The sequence below is a fragment of the Alosa sapidissima genome, chromosome 4 (assembly GCF_018492685.1).
Source record: "Alosa sapidissima isolate fAloSap1 chromosome 4, fAloSap1.pri, whole genome shotgun sequence".
In the NCBI taxonomy this organism is placed as follows: Eukaryota; Metazoa; Chordata; class Actinopteri; order Clupeiformes; family Clupeidae; genus Alosa; species Alosa sapidissima.
Window position 1 is genome coordinate 13009356 of NC_055960.1, and position 12351 is coordinate 13021706.

Sequence of the window (12351 nt, forward strand, 5' to 3'; positions counted from 1 at the left end):
CTTCTTGTCCAAAATGCTCAAAAAATTGTGTGAAAAAAAGTGACAATTTATTAATTTAGCAGACGCTTATATCCAAAATCACATGTCATTTTACCGGCCCATTGTCCCCAGAGCCCACAACCCACAACTTTTCAGGCTGCTGCATGCTAGGCCAGCTCCTTAACCACTATGCTACCACCACCCCATATACTCCTGTAGAGCTGTAGAGTTCTTCTGGTGTAAGTGCAAGTCTGAGAACTGAAAAGGATAAATGAAATTGGTTGTGGAGTCTAATGCAAATAATGATTTCAACAGAGGTTGCATAGTGTAATACAAGGGTAAAATAAACACACGGGCAGATACGTTGCTTATATAATGGTTTATACACACATTTGTGTTTCAAACATTTCAATCATACATACAGTACACATACAGGTTTCAGGGTTGTTTTTTTACATTTGGTTGGACACATCTAAAAAGACTTTAATTTCCTCTTTAAATAAAGTTAAAATAATTACCAAATCTATAGCGTAAATCAATATATATAAAAAACAAGTAGAGAAAAGAAACATGCAGGTAAGTAGAGAACCACAAACCCTTCATTTATAAAGTTCTGACAGAAGGCATACTTATTATATGGTGTCCCAGGAAAGAAGCAGATATAAAAGAGTACAATGATGTGCTATTGTAATTATTTCTTCTCTAGATTTAATACAGTTTATCTTTTAACAGTTATTTTTTGTGCAAAAAAAGCATATTTTTGTTTTGTTTCCTACATTATAGAGTAGATCGGCTGACATCACTCGACGCAAAGTAATGTATTAGGCAAGCATCTCCCCTCCCTCGCCAGTCAAAAAGTCAGAGCGCCTCTAGTGTTCACATTGGCTTGCTGGGGGTTACTGCAGACGGAGATGAAGCTAGCATGACAAAGTCTACAGGTGTGTCAAAGATCACTCTCAATGAGCCCTTGCCATATCAGACTGTGCTTTCACTCACACACAGGATAGACACAAACGCTAAGAGAACGAAGGACTCTGAAAAGATGAGGAAAAATATTTAAAAGAAGTTTTTAAAAGAAATTACTTGGGATTATTTTGTCTCCATTCTGATGCCACTTTAAGTACAAATTATAACTAAAGAGGCAAGTTATACACAATGTGTTATACAATTAGTGTTTGAACTAAAGGAGCAAAACAAGGATGCGCTTCGATTTCATCAGCAGTGAACGCTCAGCCCTTTCTTTTTCAATCAGTTAGATTCAAGTGTAAGCATGACAAGCCTCTCTCAGCCAGGGCAAAGGATGCCATTTCTGTTGAACAGTGTCAAGGCATGTTAGAGACCTCAAAGTGAAGTCGGGCCTGGCAGCTACACTACTCACCTATACCCTCTGAAGGTTTGCGCATGATTCTGAAACGAAAGAATAAACCAACCATTTGGTTTTTGACAGCACCTAGAAGCACATGGCGTAGCTACAAAGCAGATACACAAACGCAAGGGGCTAAAACGAAACAAATCAAAGAGATGGAAACAAAGAGAGAAACAAACGGAGACAAAGATCACTGCATCTCTGCCTGACCTATTTACAAGAAGACATGAGGCATCACTGCTATTTATAGAGCTGCCCCCTATTAAAAAGACTTCCTGGCTATTGAAACAAACCCATTTCTGGGGCAACAACGCAACAAAATAAAGATGTTAGGAAAAAAACGCATCCCTACTTAAACACACTCAAACCAGTTTAACTAGGTGGGGATGGGGAAATGGGGGTAGGCTTGAGTAGAATGTCAAACAGCAGAGGGTAGACTTGCACCAGTAGCAGTAGTGCTTCCGTACACAGTGTGTGGTGTAAAACGACATGATGATGATGTTGCTTGTTTATTGACAGCATCTCAAGGGACACTGCAGGAAGTGGCGGAGGTCAAAGAAGGGGTGGGGCTGGGCGGGTGAGCGAACGAGAGCGAGACAGAAAGAAAAATAACATGTGAGAGTAAAGGGGAGCAGTCTGTCAAAAGCATGTGGGCTCGAGCCACATCTCTCTCTGCGTGATTTCCTTCTCTCTCCCTCTACTAACCCTCCCCCCCCCCACACACACTTATACCCTCACCCCGCCCTTACCCCCCTGATCGCTTTTGGCCAGACCCCTCCCACCCTAGCAGCCGAAGGTCTCCTGGGAGGCGTACACCATGTAAAGGAAGCCGTCCTCGTCCCGCTCCTGCTCGTAAATCTCCGAGATTGGGGTGGAGACGCTGACCATGCTGTGTTGGTTGACCAGTAGGAAGAAGGCCTGGGTGGGGTTCAGCTGCAGTCTGCGCCTGTTGGGGAGGAACCAGAGTGAGTGACGAGTGTGGAAAGGAAAGGGAAAGGAATGAAAGAGGTTTCGCCACCCATCTCATGGTGGGTCTACGGCACAAACATCGATCAAAGGGACTGGTCATTTAATCTACAAACAGCTCACATGATGCATTAGTCAAAGAGGATTAAATATAGCTCTGGCATTTGGCTGAACCGTTGTGAAATGGAATGTATGACCGTTACAGTGGAGAACATTTAAAGTGATAAGGGGGAAATACTGTAAATCATTAAGAGAAAACCCTGCTCACATACTTGGCCATAGTACAGTACAGACTCATACTCTTTTATCACAAATTAATGCCATACGTTTTTGCTCACAAAAAACTGCTCTTGCAGACAAAGGCACAGCACAAATGGAGAGGGACATCTGAGGTCATGCTCGTTCATGATTACAGTATATTATTTTTTTTTATTTTTTTTTAAACAGTAGAGATTAAATCCAACTGAATGACAATAGCATGATAGATCATGAGCCAAAAAGTGGGTGAGAGTTTGGCAAGACCTAGACAAACCAAATTGGAGAGGGACAGATGGCTATACATCACAGTGGCTCACTTCACAAGACAGGGTGAGAGGCTAAGACGTGAGTGTGTGTTACCAGAGTGATGCGAGATGTGTGTTGGCGATAACAGAGTTAACTTTGGAGCCGGGGAGTGCAAACGTGTTCACAGAAGCCACTGAGGACGGCAGGTTTAGAATGTGAGCTAATCCTGGAGTGCTGTGCAACCCCCCCAGCCCCCGCCCACTCCCAGACACGTAAACAAAATAAAATTGGACTGAAACACACTCTACTGCCCTACTGCTAAACACACACTCACACCAATGAAATCACAGATCACACATACACGTCATCAAACATCCAGATTTCAACACACACACACACACACACACACACACACACACATGCGCAAACCCCTTGACTCAATACCCCTCAAAAGAAACGGAACAGCAAAAATAGGCCTAAAGATTATGGGCACTTCCAAAATGGACAGAGCCCCTGAAATAGACATGGGCTAACAGTGAGCCAGAAGTATTGATTCTGAAACCGGCCGTGGTGCTGCGTTTGGGGTAAGCCAGACAAACAAAAACAGAGATCGATCCCTAAACTTGCTGACTCTGACCATCACTATATTTAGGGTCCATTTTAAAGGAAATTACCTAATGATCTTCACCAGCTCGCTCATGTTGACGTGATCCGGCACCAAAAACTTGGTTTTGTCCAAGACAGGCAGCTGTTTCTCGCCCTTATAACGCTCAATGATAACCTAAAAAAGAAGAACAAAAACAAATCAACATCTTAACTAGACCCATGAGTATGTGAAACACTTAATCACCCAGACTATAGGAAGTAGAGTAGGAAAGAAATGCAGCAGAGAAGGACACTGTACCATTACTTAGATAAAGTATCAAACTCATTGAATAACCACAAGTATCTGCTGTTGGTTGAAACTCAATTAGACCTAATGCTTTTAAGAGGCGGGTTAGGCAACATCATGAGGCCCCTTCACTGCAACCTTGAAGGAAACTGATCTTTCAAGGCCATTTACATAGAGGGATGTAAGGGCTATTATGTGAATGGTAGAACAATTAGCTGTTTAGTCCGAAACCTGAGAGTGGACCCCCCTGGTGGTGGACAGGACTAAGGAGGTTATAGAGAGATTAAAGCAAGCAATACTGAAGGGAGAGGAGGAGGAAGGAGGAAGAGGGCCTTACCGGAATCTTGTTGGGGTGCTGCTCCCGAATTTGCTGCACCTCTTTGCACCTGTCCGCTGAAATAAGAAAAGGCGGTAAAATATGACTCAAAACACACACAGCTTACGAGCTATGAAAAAGTATAAGGATTCACTATGAGTGGGACTCACAGGGGCACATTCATTTCATGGTCTCATTTTAAGGTCTGTTAAGACCTACACCAGTCAATAACACCCAGCTAATTTGACACATTAGATTGACTGCAAGTGAATAAATGAATCAAACAGTTGACCATCAGAACATTGCTTACAAGGCATACTATCTGGCATTTTTCCCAATAAACAAGTACAGCTCTTTCTACATTCATTATTTGTGTGAACAAATTTATGTTTCATTGTGGTTGATGCAAACACCAAAACACAGCTACTCCACAGCGACCTATTTAGCTGGCAAAACATGGACTTTGACGAGCAGCTGTGAAAGGGGCTTTTGTTCTGAGAACTATTTGTTATTTCGCCAACATCTCTATGCGGAGAACCATTTCCACCTCAGCGGATGTTTTTTCTTCTTCGTACTGCCTAATATGCGACCAGGGAAAAACACAGTCCAATGACCTGACACTAATGCCATTTGCAAACTGTCTTGATGTTGCACTTCTGGTCTTGCAGTTATTATGTCAGTGTGTCAACATCCCTGAGACTCCTCTGCAGTGATGCGCCATATTGCTCGCGCCATCCGGGCAACACAAGAAATCCTGCTATGTTTAGCATATTGTTTGTCTTCACCAAAAGTCCATTTCGTTTTAAAAACGGATAGTTGTCTAAGGGTATTATGCAATGGGAATATACGCTCCTCCCTCTCCACACCCAACCCTCAACCAAGAATATGTGCATGTATCAAATTTCTGAATAATTTGCTTAACACGTGTACTCGCGACACTGAGTCAGCTGCAGTCTGTTTTCTTTTTGTTTGTTGATAGCTTCATGAAACTGGCTAGCTGTTGTGACATGATAAGACCCGAATATAACAGCCAGCTATTTAGAATCTTGTAATTTGTGATGTACTCTGCGTATATTCAGCACAGTAATAACCCTTATTAATGAGGCCAGAAAAAACATACACAATTATGCAGCTCTTTGGTAGCTGGCGAGGTAGCAAAGAACTCGTTGAGAAATAAAATCTCTGGGCCATCCTAGTTAAGCGACACTAGTTTACTGGTTGAGTCCGAATCCTGGCTATTACACTCCCAAGATTATGCTGTCTAACGCCAATATCTACTTAATTCTATCACACAGAAAAGGAGGTCGTCGACAACCAAATGTGCTATGTTGTAACGCTAACGTGTTATGACGCCATCTGGAAAACACTTCGCCGCCAAGATATCTCAGATGTTAAATTTAATTCCAGTGTTCGTTTAGGTCGGATTCGTTTTGATTTTACATATAGACTAACGCTATACGCAGTTTGCTGACATTCAGTTTCTGAAAATCAGACGGCCAAAGAAACCATGAAAATCTGAGACTTGATCTAACGTTTCTTACCGAATGTCCGTCTTTGCTTGAAAGGTCTGTCGGATGGCATCACTGTCGTTTCCTCGAACACAGAAAATGTCAATAAAAATACTTCTACACAAGTTGCTTTCTGCCTATTTCCTTTGAAGTCTTCAACGTTTATGCTCTGAACTCACTGTACCAAAACAGGCTGGGACAATAGAGCAGACGGAGACCGTGACGTCACGAAATATTTAAAGGGACAGCACATGGTCAAAAGATTAGATTCAGAAGGCATGCGCACAGTTAATCTGTGATATAATCTGATTAATATCAAATATATCATATCTAATTCCAGATTTGAATCAATGTTTTCTTCTACAAACATACACCATACATACTTTCATATATGCTTGCCGATACCTTTTATATTGTGTCCCAATACTTGCAATGTTGACAGCCTGTGAACATTTGCTTAACTGAATCCCAAACAAAAATTGGGCAATGAGCATTTGCATATAACATAGTTAACACACTTCAACCAAGACATCTTCAAAACATTCTCTATTGCAGCTTTATTCCTTTACCACATGAAGCATCACTTGAAAACAGCCATAAATACTTGTGTATGTAGTGTTCCACTATGAGCAGAAGTCTTGGACAGATGCTTGGCAATTTGACATTAGAATCATGAGTAAACATGAATAAATAAGGAAGTATGATGCGGGAAGAGCACTGGAATGACTCAGAACACTAATGTGCATCTCTACATGCTTTTCACCCTCAAAGAGCATGGCTTTTCAAGGCTACAAATTGTTCTTGTCTCCTGTGTGGTTCTTGATCTTAGGCCAACCTTAGACAGGTTCCCTGCCAAAGGCTGACAGATTCCCAAATAATGGCATGCAAATAATATGGTAATGGCAGCAAAACTGACTGGTTCCTTATTGGTCTACGGCTCAACCTGGAGCACCAAATTGCTTTTTAAGTGCATTTTGTGCCACATGCACAGTACTGTTTCTCAGCAAACAAAATCAAAATGAAACTACTTTTGGCCATTTAATTGAGACTGATCATGAAAAAAAGCATAAAAAGGGAGTGAGATGTGGTCCTCTTATTCCGAAGGGTTCTGAATGACAATAAGAAAGTAGTCCTTATCTGCAGAGAGAAACAAAAGCATCAATCAATACAGACATATATCCATCACTTCATCTGGTTGACTGAACATGTTGTTTCTAAGGTTGAGGTTGGTACACCTAATCAAAATAATAAATTATTATATGTGTAACAGAGGTCGTAATTCTTCCGCCACTCACGGCCCTCGAACCCGCCACCTCGACACTCACCGCCATGGGCGTTGAACGCTCTAACCACTGAGCTAAAAGCCCAGGCTTCCAACTCAGCGGTCAGAAGCGTTCTTAAGGTTAGGGGTGAGAGGATTTACACGGGCAACTAGCATGCTAGCTCAGTTCGCCTCCGTTACACTCACCTCCCTAAATCCTCACTCCCATGATCCGGGTTTACGGCACCACTGTAACAGAGGTCGTAATTTGTCCGCCGCTCACGGCCCTCGAACCCGCCACCTCGACAGCAGACTGCAGCATGGGAGTCGAACGCTTTAACCACTGAGCTAAAAGCCCAGGCTTCCAACTTAGCGGTTAGAAGCGTTCTTAAGGTTAGGGGTGTGAGGAATTACACGGGCAACTAGCATGCTAGCTCAGTTCGTCTCCGTTACATACGGCTCTTATGCTGTTTCACCTTGTAGTGGCGCTTGCCCTCAGTACAGATGCGCTTAGCTGGAGAGGTGCTTATGTCACTAGCAGAATGTGCAAGAGTTGTATACATCATAGATATTGGAAAGCTAGATACAACATTTGAAATGTCTATTCCACCAAATGTTTTAGCCACGTGAGGTAGAGGAATTCTCCCGACACACATTCCAGAGAAGCACACAAGGAGAGTAGAATTAAATCAAAAGGATGTCATTTATTCCACAGTCCGGTTGACTTAAAAAAGTGAAAATAAAGGATGCAAAATACAGATAAAGTAAAGAGTATGCTATGCGAATGTGCTATGCGTATGTGCTATGCGGTCGGAAAACTATTCCAACTCGCCATCTAACCTGCTGCAGTGTCAATCAGTGGGTCAATTAAGGCCTACACATTTGCGCCTCACAGGCACGTCAAGGAGTGGCTACGTCAATACGTTACACACGTGCAGGTAAGTCTTAAGGTAAGTAAGAAAATCAAAATCCATATCATGGTTAATACATTACTTCATATTAATATTAACTTAAAAGGTATTACTTATATGGCTCCTACAACATTGGGCTCCAGAAAGTACGTAAATAATGCCGCCATCAAGATGGGGGCAACAATCACTGCAGCCCAATGGAGAAACACGTGACTCTGACTGGAAATCAGACAGGAGTGTTGCCTATACAGTTGTGTACAACACTTGTACAAGTGTTTGCCCCCAGCAATATGGCTGCTGCGTGCACGTATCCCACCTAATAGAACTCCACAGACAATGGAGTATCTAGCTTTCTTATATCAATGGTATATAAGAAATGCCCGGATTTTGGAGTAGCTCCCAAAGCATGTAACTGGCTTCATGGCATGACAGAATTAAAAGGGGACTTCACATTGCACATGGCATGCGCTTCGCTCACGGCTAGGTTGCTCTTGGTTGATGTAATGTCCCAAAATGTTTTGTTGTGGTTGCCCCCCGGGCTCAGTGTAGGGCAGCCGTGGCCTACTGGCTTCGGACTTGTAACCGGAGGGTTGCCGGTTCGAACCCCGACCAGTAGGAACGGCTGAAGTGCCCTTGAGCAAGGCACCAGAGCCCGTCTACGGAGAGCCTCCCCACTCTCTGTTAATCCAATACAAACCAAATTTGGCTGCAGTTCACCTACATGGCGATCGTGGGCGAGTCCAAAATACATGGGGTCCTATGGAGCTACATGGCTAAATCTATTGTTTTCATCTATTTAACAACTGAAACCCTCAGATTTTATTTTATTTTTCGCAAAATGGATTATCAATCAAAAGTGAAATAATCCGGGAGTCATCTCCTTTAGTTTTCTTACAGGTTGGGTCGTTGTTGCCCATAACACGCTAGCATTGTGCTAATGAATGACATCATTGACACGTTTGAAAGGCTTTTTAGAACAATTAAGTGAATTTAAAAAATATAATACTCAACCAAGTGTATTGTCTTTGCCTCCCCTTTCGAATACAATATTCAAATTACTTGAAAAAAAAATGATATCCCGTATCCTGGACTCGCCTGCAAGAGCCCTCATGTGGAACCACAGAAGGAACTGCAACCAGTTCAGAAACCGGAAGTTTTCCGAGAGTGGAAGTTCTCCCCTTATTAGACATTCTCTGAAGGCACCTAACCCCTCACTGCTCTTGAGCGCCGCTGCTGTGGTAGCAGGCAGCTCACTGTGCCGGGATTAGAGTGTGCTTCACCTCACTGTGTGCTGAGTGTGATTCACTAATTCACGGATTGGGATAAATGCAGACACCAAATATCCCTCACGGGATCAAAAGAGTATATATATATTTATATATATAAGACCTATGATTTACAGTGCACAAGTTCAACATGAACTTCGTCCTTAGCACGCGCAGGAGCGGCAAAATGCTGCTTACGCTACGCTTTGCTCAAAAACCAGACACATGAAAACTTCTGCAAGTTCTAATGGTCTTGTAGTCAACAGCCCATGTCTCAAAGTGACTTTATGTGCATTGTTTAATATCATCATGTTGTAATTATACTTCCATTGGCCTGCCTGGTTCTGTGTGATCCATGTGCATACTGTATGCTCTTCTACTGGCTACAACCATTGGTCAGTCACAATTCATTAGAACTGAGCTCAGCAAGGTGATCTCTATTAGAGGTGACTTCATATTAAGCTAAATCTACAAGGTGACATGGGCTGGGAAGAGCAAGAGACCACATAGTCCAACCTAGACAGAGAGGCTAAGAGGCTTTACACACAACTGATATTTTTACACAAAGATGAAGAACATACCTGCAGATACCATGGCAGCATCAAATGCTCATTTCTATATATGCCTTCTTTAAAACATCTTCTACAATGCATTTATAATAATAACAGTCTCACAGAATCATCTTTTTGAGAATGTTTTCAACCCTTATTAAGTGTATATTGTCATGTGCGTGAGTGTGCGTCATTAGCAGTCACAAGGGCAGTCTCTACTCTCCTTACCAGGTGCGATCATTATCTCATTCTTTTTGGAGCGAATTCTCAGGAAAGTCAAGTCATTCTGTGGGTCGATATCTCTGACTGTGCTGCGGGCCTTCATAAGAAGCTGGTGTATGAGCCCAGCGTACTGAACTGTGCTTGCATTATCCAGGGTCGTTTTAATGGGGATGCCTACAAGGCAAGACAACAAAGAAGCCAGTGAGAGTCTCTACAGTTTGTTCTGTTCATGCAGGAATTATGAGAGGCAAAGTGCTCCGCTGACAAAGTATATCAAGTCTGTAAAGTAGGTCGAGTGAACATCCAACAGGATCTACAACCTCTAAAAGGAAACAATTCCGAATGCAATATATACAAATTAACAACCGCTACAAGGCTTATGACGATGCTCATCATCATTCAGATGCATTCAGTAACGTTAACTTACCTTCAGCGTTAGCAATAATAATCCCTTGAACACCTTTTTGACATTGGATTCTCTTCAAAGTCTCTTCAACCTCCGCCTATCAAATTAAGATGTAATAAGCAATCGTTAACGTTAGATGTGACAATGGTGTGTAAATTCACCCGACGTGCACGTTTGAATAACATTACAATAACAAACGACTGCGTGAAAGCTAACTTCTACTTAACGTTAACTGCCAGTAGCAACTGCATTAACAGCTAGTAACAGAATAACCCTTGCATTCTATGTGTTATTAAATTTAAACACATTGGTTTTGCCAATTTTAAACTCAATTATAGGCAGACTTGTCCTAAAATCAATACTTGGTATTAGCGAACGAGAAAACGGTGATTAACAAACAGTTGAGTTAAGCTAACGTAAAGCTAGGCTACAAACCAACGCCCCACAGTCAGACAAGTAACGTTAGTAGGCTAAGTCAGCTAACTCAATCTAAACACAAATGAGGATCAGAGAATAGCTTCCTGTCATGATAAGGAGATATGAACAGCAGACCGACACGTTATGATGTGAAATATGCGATACTTGCCATTTCAAAAACGAATCCTCTTATATCAACACTAGGAGGATGCTAGTGAAATCTGATGACAGACGGTTTTAGCGTAGCACAAGACCGACAACAGCATCTGTCATGCGCAGTAACGCCACACTTTCAGCCTTTCAGCGATTCTGTTTATTCCCATATAGTCAAGTCAAGTCAAGTCAAGTCGGCTTTTATTGTCAATTTCTTTACATGCACTGGTCATACAAAGAATTGAAATTTCGTTTCTTACTTTCCCATGCAGACATAGACATGCTTTAAATACAGACATAGACATACTATGGACATAGCCATAGACAATAAACATTAAATTAAAGTGCAAGACTGAAATATAGAACATGTATGTATCAAAATAGAAATATAGGACATATATAAAAAAAAAAAAATAGAGGTAGTTGTGTTGTATATTTCTATAGTCTTAACAGTTACATGAAGTAACTGTGGGGGGGGGTTTGGTAGACAGGATCCTAGTTTCCTAGGTTCCTGGTTGGCTGGTGGGTGGGGGGGGCTGTCAGTGATGGGAGAGTGGGTAGAGTGTTCAGCATCCTGATTGCTTGGTGGATGAAGCTACTTGCCAGTCTGGTGGTGCGGGAGCGGAGGCTCCTGTACCGCTTTCCAGAGGGCAGGAGGCTGAACAGTTCGTGTGCAGGGTGGGTTGTATCCTTGACAATCATTAGTGCTTTGCGGGTGGTGTAAATGTCCTGCAGGGAGGGGAGTGGTGCTCCAATGATCCTCTTAGCTGTGTTAACAGTGCGCTGGAGGGTCTTCCTGTTCTGATCTGTGCAGCTTCCGCCCCACACTGTGATGCTGCTGGAGACGATGCTCTCGATGGTCCCTCTGTAGAATGTAGTCATGACAGGAGGCGTGGCACTTGCCTTCTTCAATTTGCGCAAGAAGTAGAGGCGCTGCTGGGCTTTCTTCGCCAGTGATGCTGTGTTGGTGGTCCAGGAGAGGTCGTCGCTGATGTGCACCCCCAGAAATTTTGTGCTGCTCACTCTCTCCACAGCATCTCCGTCGATGGACAGTGGTGGCAGTTGTTTGTGGCCTCTCTGAAAGTTGACAACAATCTCCTTGGTCTTGCTGACATTTAGCAGGAGGTTGTTGTCTTTGCACCATTTAGCCAGCAGGTCTACTTCTTCTCTGTAGTGAGCCTCATCGCCCTTAGTGATGAGGCCCACCAGTGTTGTGTCGTCCGCAAACTTCACCAGATGGTTGGAGCTGTGAGTGGTTGTACAGTCATGTGTTAGCAGTGTGAAGAGCAGGGGGCTGAGCACACACCCTTGAGGGGCCCCCGTGCTCAGGGTCAGAGTGCTTGAGGTGTTGTTCCCGACACGTACTGCTTGTGGTCTCTGCAACAGGAAATCCAGCAGCCAGTTGCAGAGGGAGGTACTGAATCCTAGCTTGTCCAGTTTGCTGATGAGTTGTTGTGGTATTATGGTATTGAATGCTGAACTGAAGTCTATGAACAGCATTCTCACATATGAGTCTTTATTGTCTAAGTGGGTGAGGGCTGGATGGAGGGCAGAGCAGATTGCATCCTCCGTGGATCGTTTGGCTCGGTATGCAAACTGGAAGGGGTCCAGGGTGGGGGGTAGGGTGGCTTTGA

At 43.0% G+C, this 12351-nt stretch overlaps 2 protein-coding genes across 3 annotated transcripts; both read right to left on the bottom strand.

Annotated features, from left to right (window-relative positions):
- Positions 1–339: 339 nt before the first annotated feature.
- On the bottom strand, positions 340–5783 carry map1lc3a (microtubule-associated protein 1 light chain 3 alpha). The gene is made up of 4 exons (XM_042089149.1): positions 5565–5783; positions 4045–4100; positions 3490–3596; positions 340–2291 (listed from the first exon to the last, which is right to left on the bottom strand). Exons 1-4 carry the CDS (start codon positions 5602–5604, stop codon positions 2129–2131), a joined length of 366 nt encoding a protein of 121 aa, XP_041945083.1. The 5' UTR covers positions 5605–5783; the 3' UTR covers positions 340–2128.
- A 281-nt stretch (positions 5784–6064) lies between these two features.
- Positions 6065–10862, bottom strand: dynlrb1 (dynein, light chain, roadblock-type 1). Of its 2 annotated transcripts, none has more exons than XM_042089150.1 (4): positions 10734–10858; positions 10169–10244; positions 9748–9915; positions 6065–6668 (listed from the first exon to the last, which is right to left on the bottom strand). In XM_042089150.1, the coding sequence occupies exons 1-4, from the start codon at positions 10734–10736 to the stop codon at positions 6625–6627; spliced, it is 291 nt and encodes a 96-aa protein (XP_041945084.1). In that variant the 5' UTR covers positions 10737–10858; the 3' UTR covers positions 6065–6624. The 2 variants fall into 2 exon arrangements, with proteins under 2 accessions (XP_041945084.1, XP_041945086.1); XM_042089152.1 differs by lacking the exon at positions 6065–6668 and adding an exon at positions 7159–7736 and having other exon boundaries at positions 10734–10862.
- Positions 10863–12351: the final 1489 nt, after the last annotated feature.

Bases quoted from the DNA above. Each gene is read 5' to 3' on its own strand.
- map1lc3a (XM_042089149.1), bottom strand. From the start codon at position 5,604: ATGCCATCCGACAGACCTTTCAAGCAAAGACGGACATTCG. The intron at 3,597-4,044 runs GTAAGGCCCTCT...CTTCTTTTTTAG, and splicing joins AGCACCCCAACAAGATTCCG to GTTATCATTGAGCGTTATAA. The intron at 2,292-3,489 runs GTAATTTCCTTT...CCTCCCCAACAG, and splicing joins GAGCTGGTGAAGATCATTAG to GCGCAGACTGCAGCTGAACC.
- dynlrb1 (XM_042089150.1), bottom strand. The intron at 9,916-10,168 runs GTAAGTTAACGT...CTTGCCTTGTAG, and splicing joins TATTATTGCTAACGCTGAAG to GCATCCCCATTAAAACGACC. The intron at 6,669-9,747 runs GTAAGGAGAGTA...TTCTCTCTGCAG, and splicing joins TGAGATAATGATCGCACCTG to ATAAGGACTACTTTCTTATT.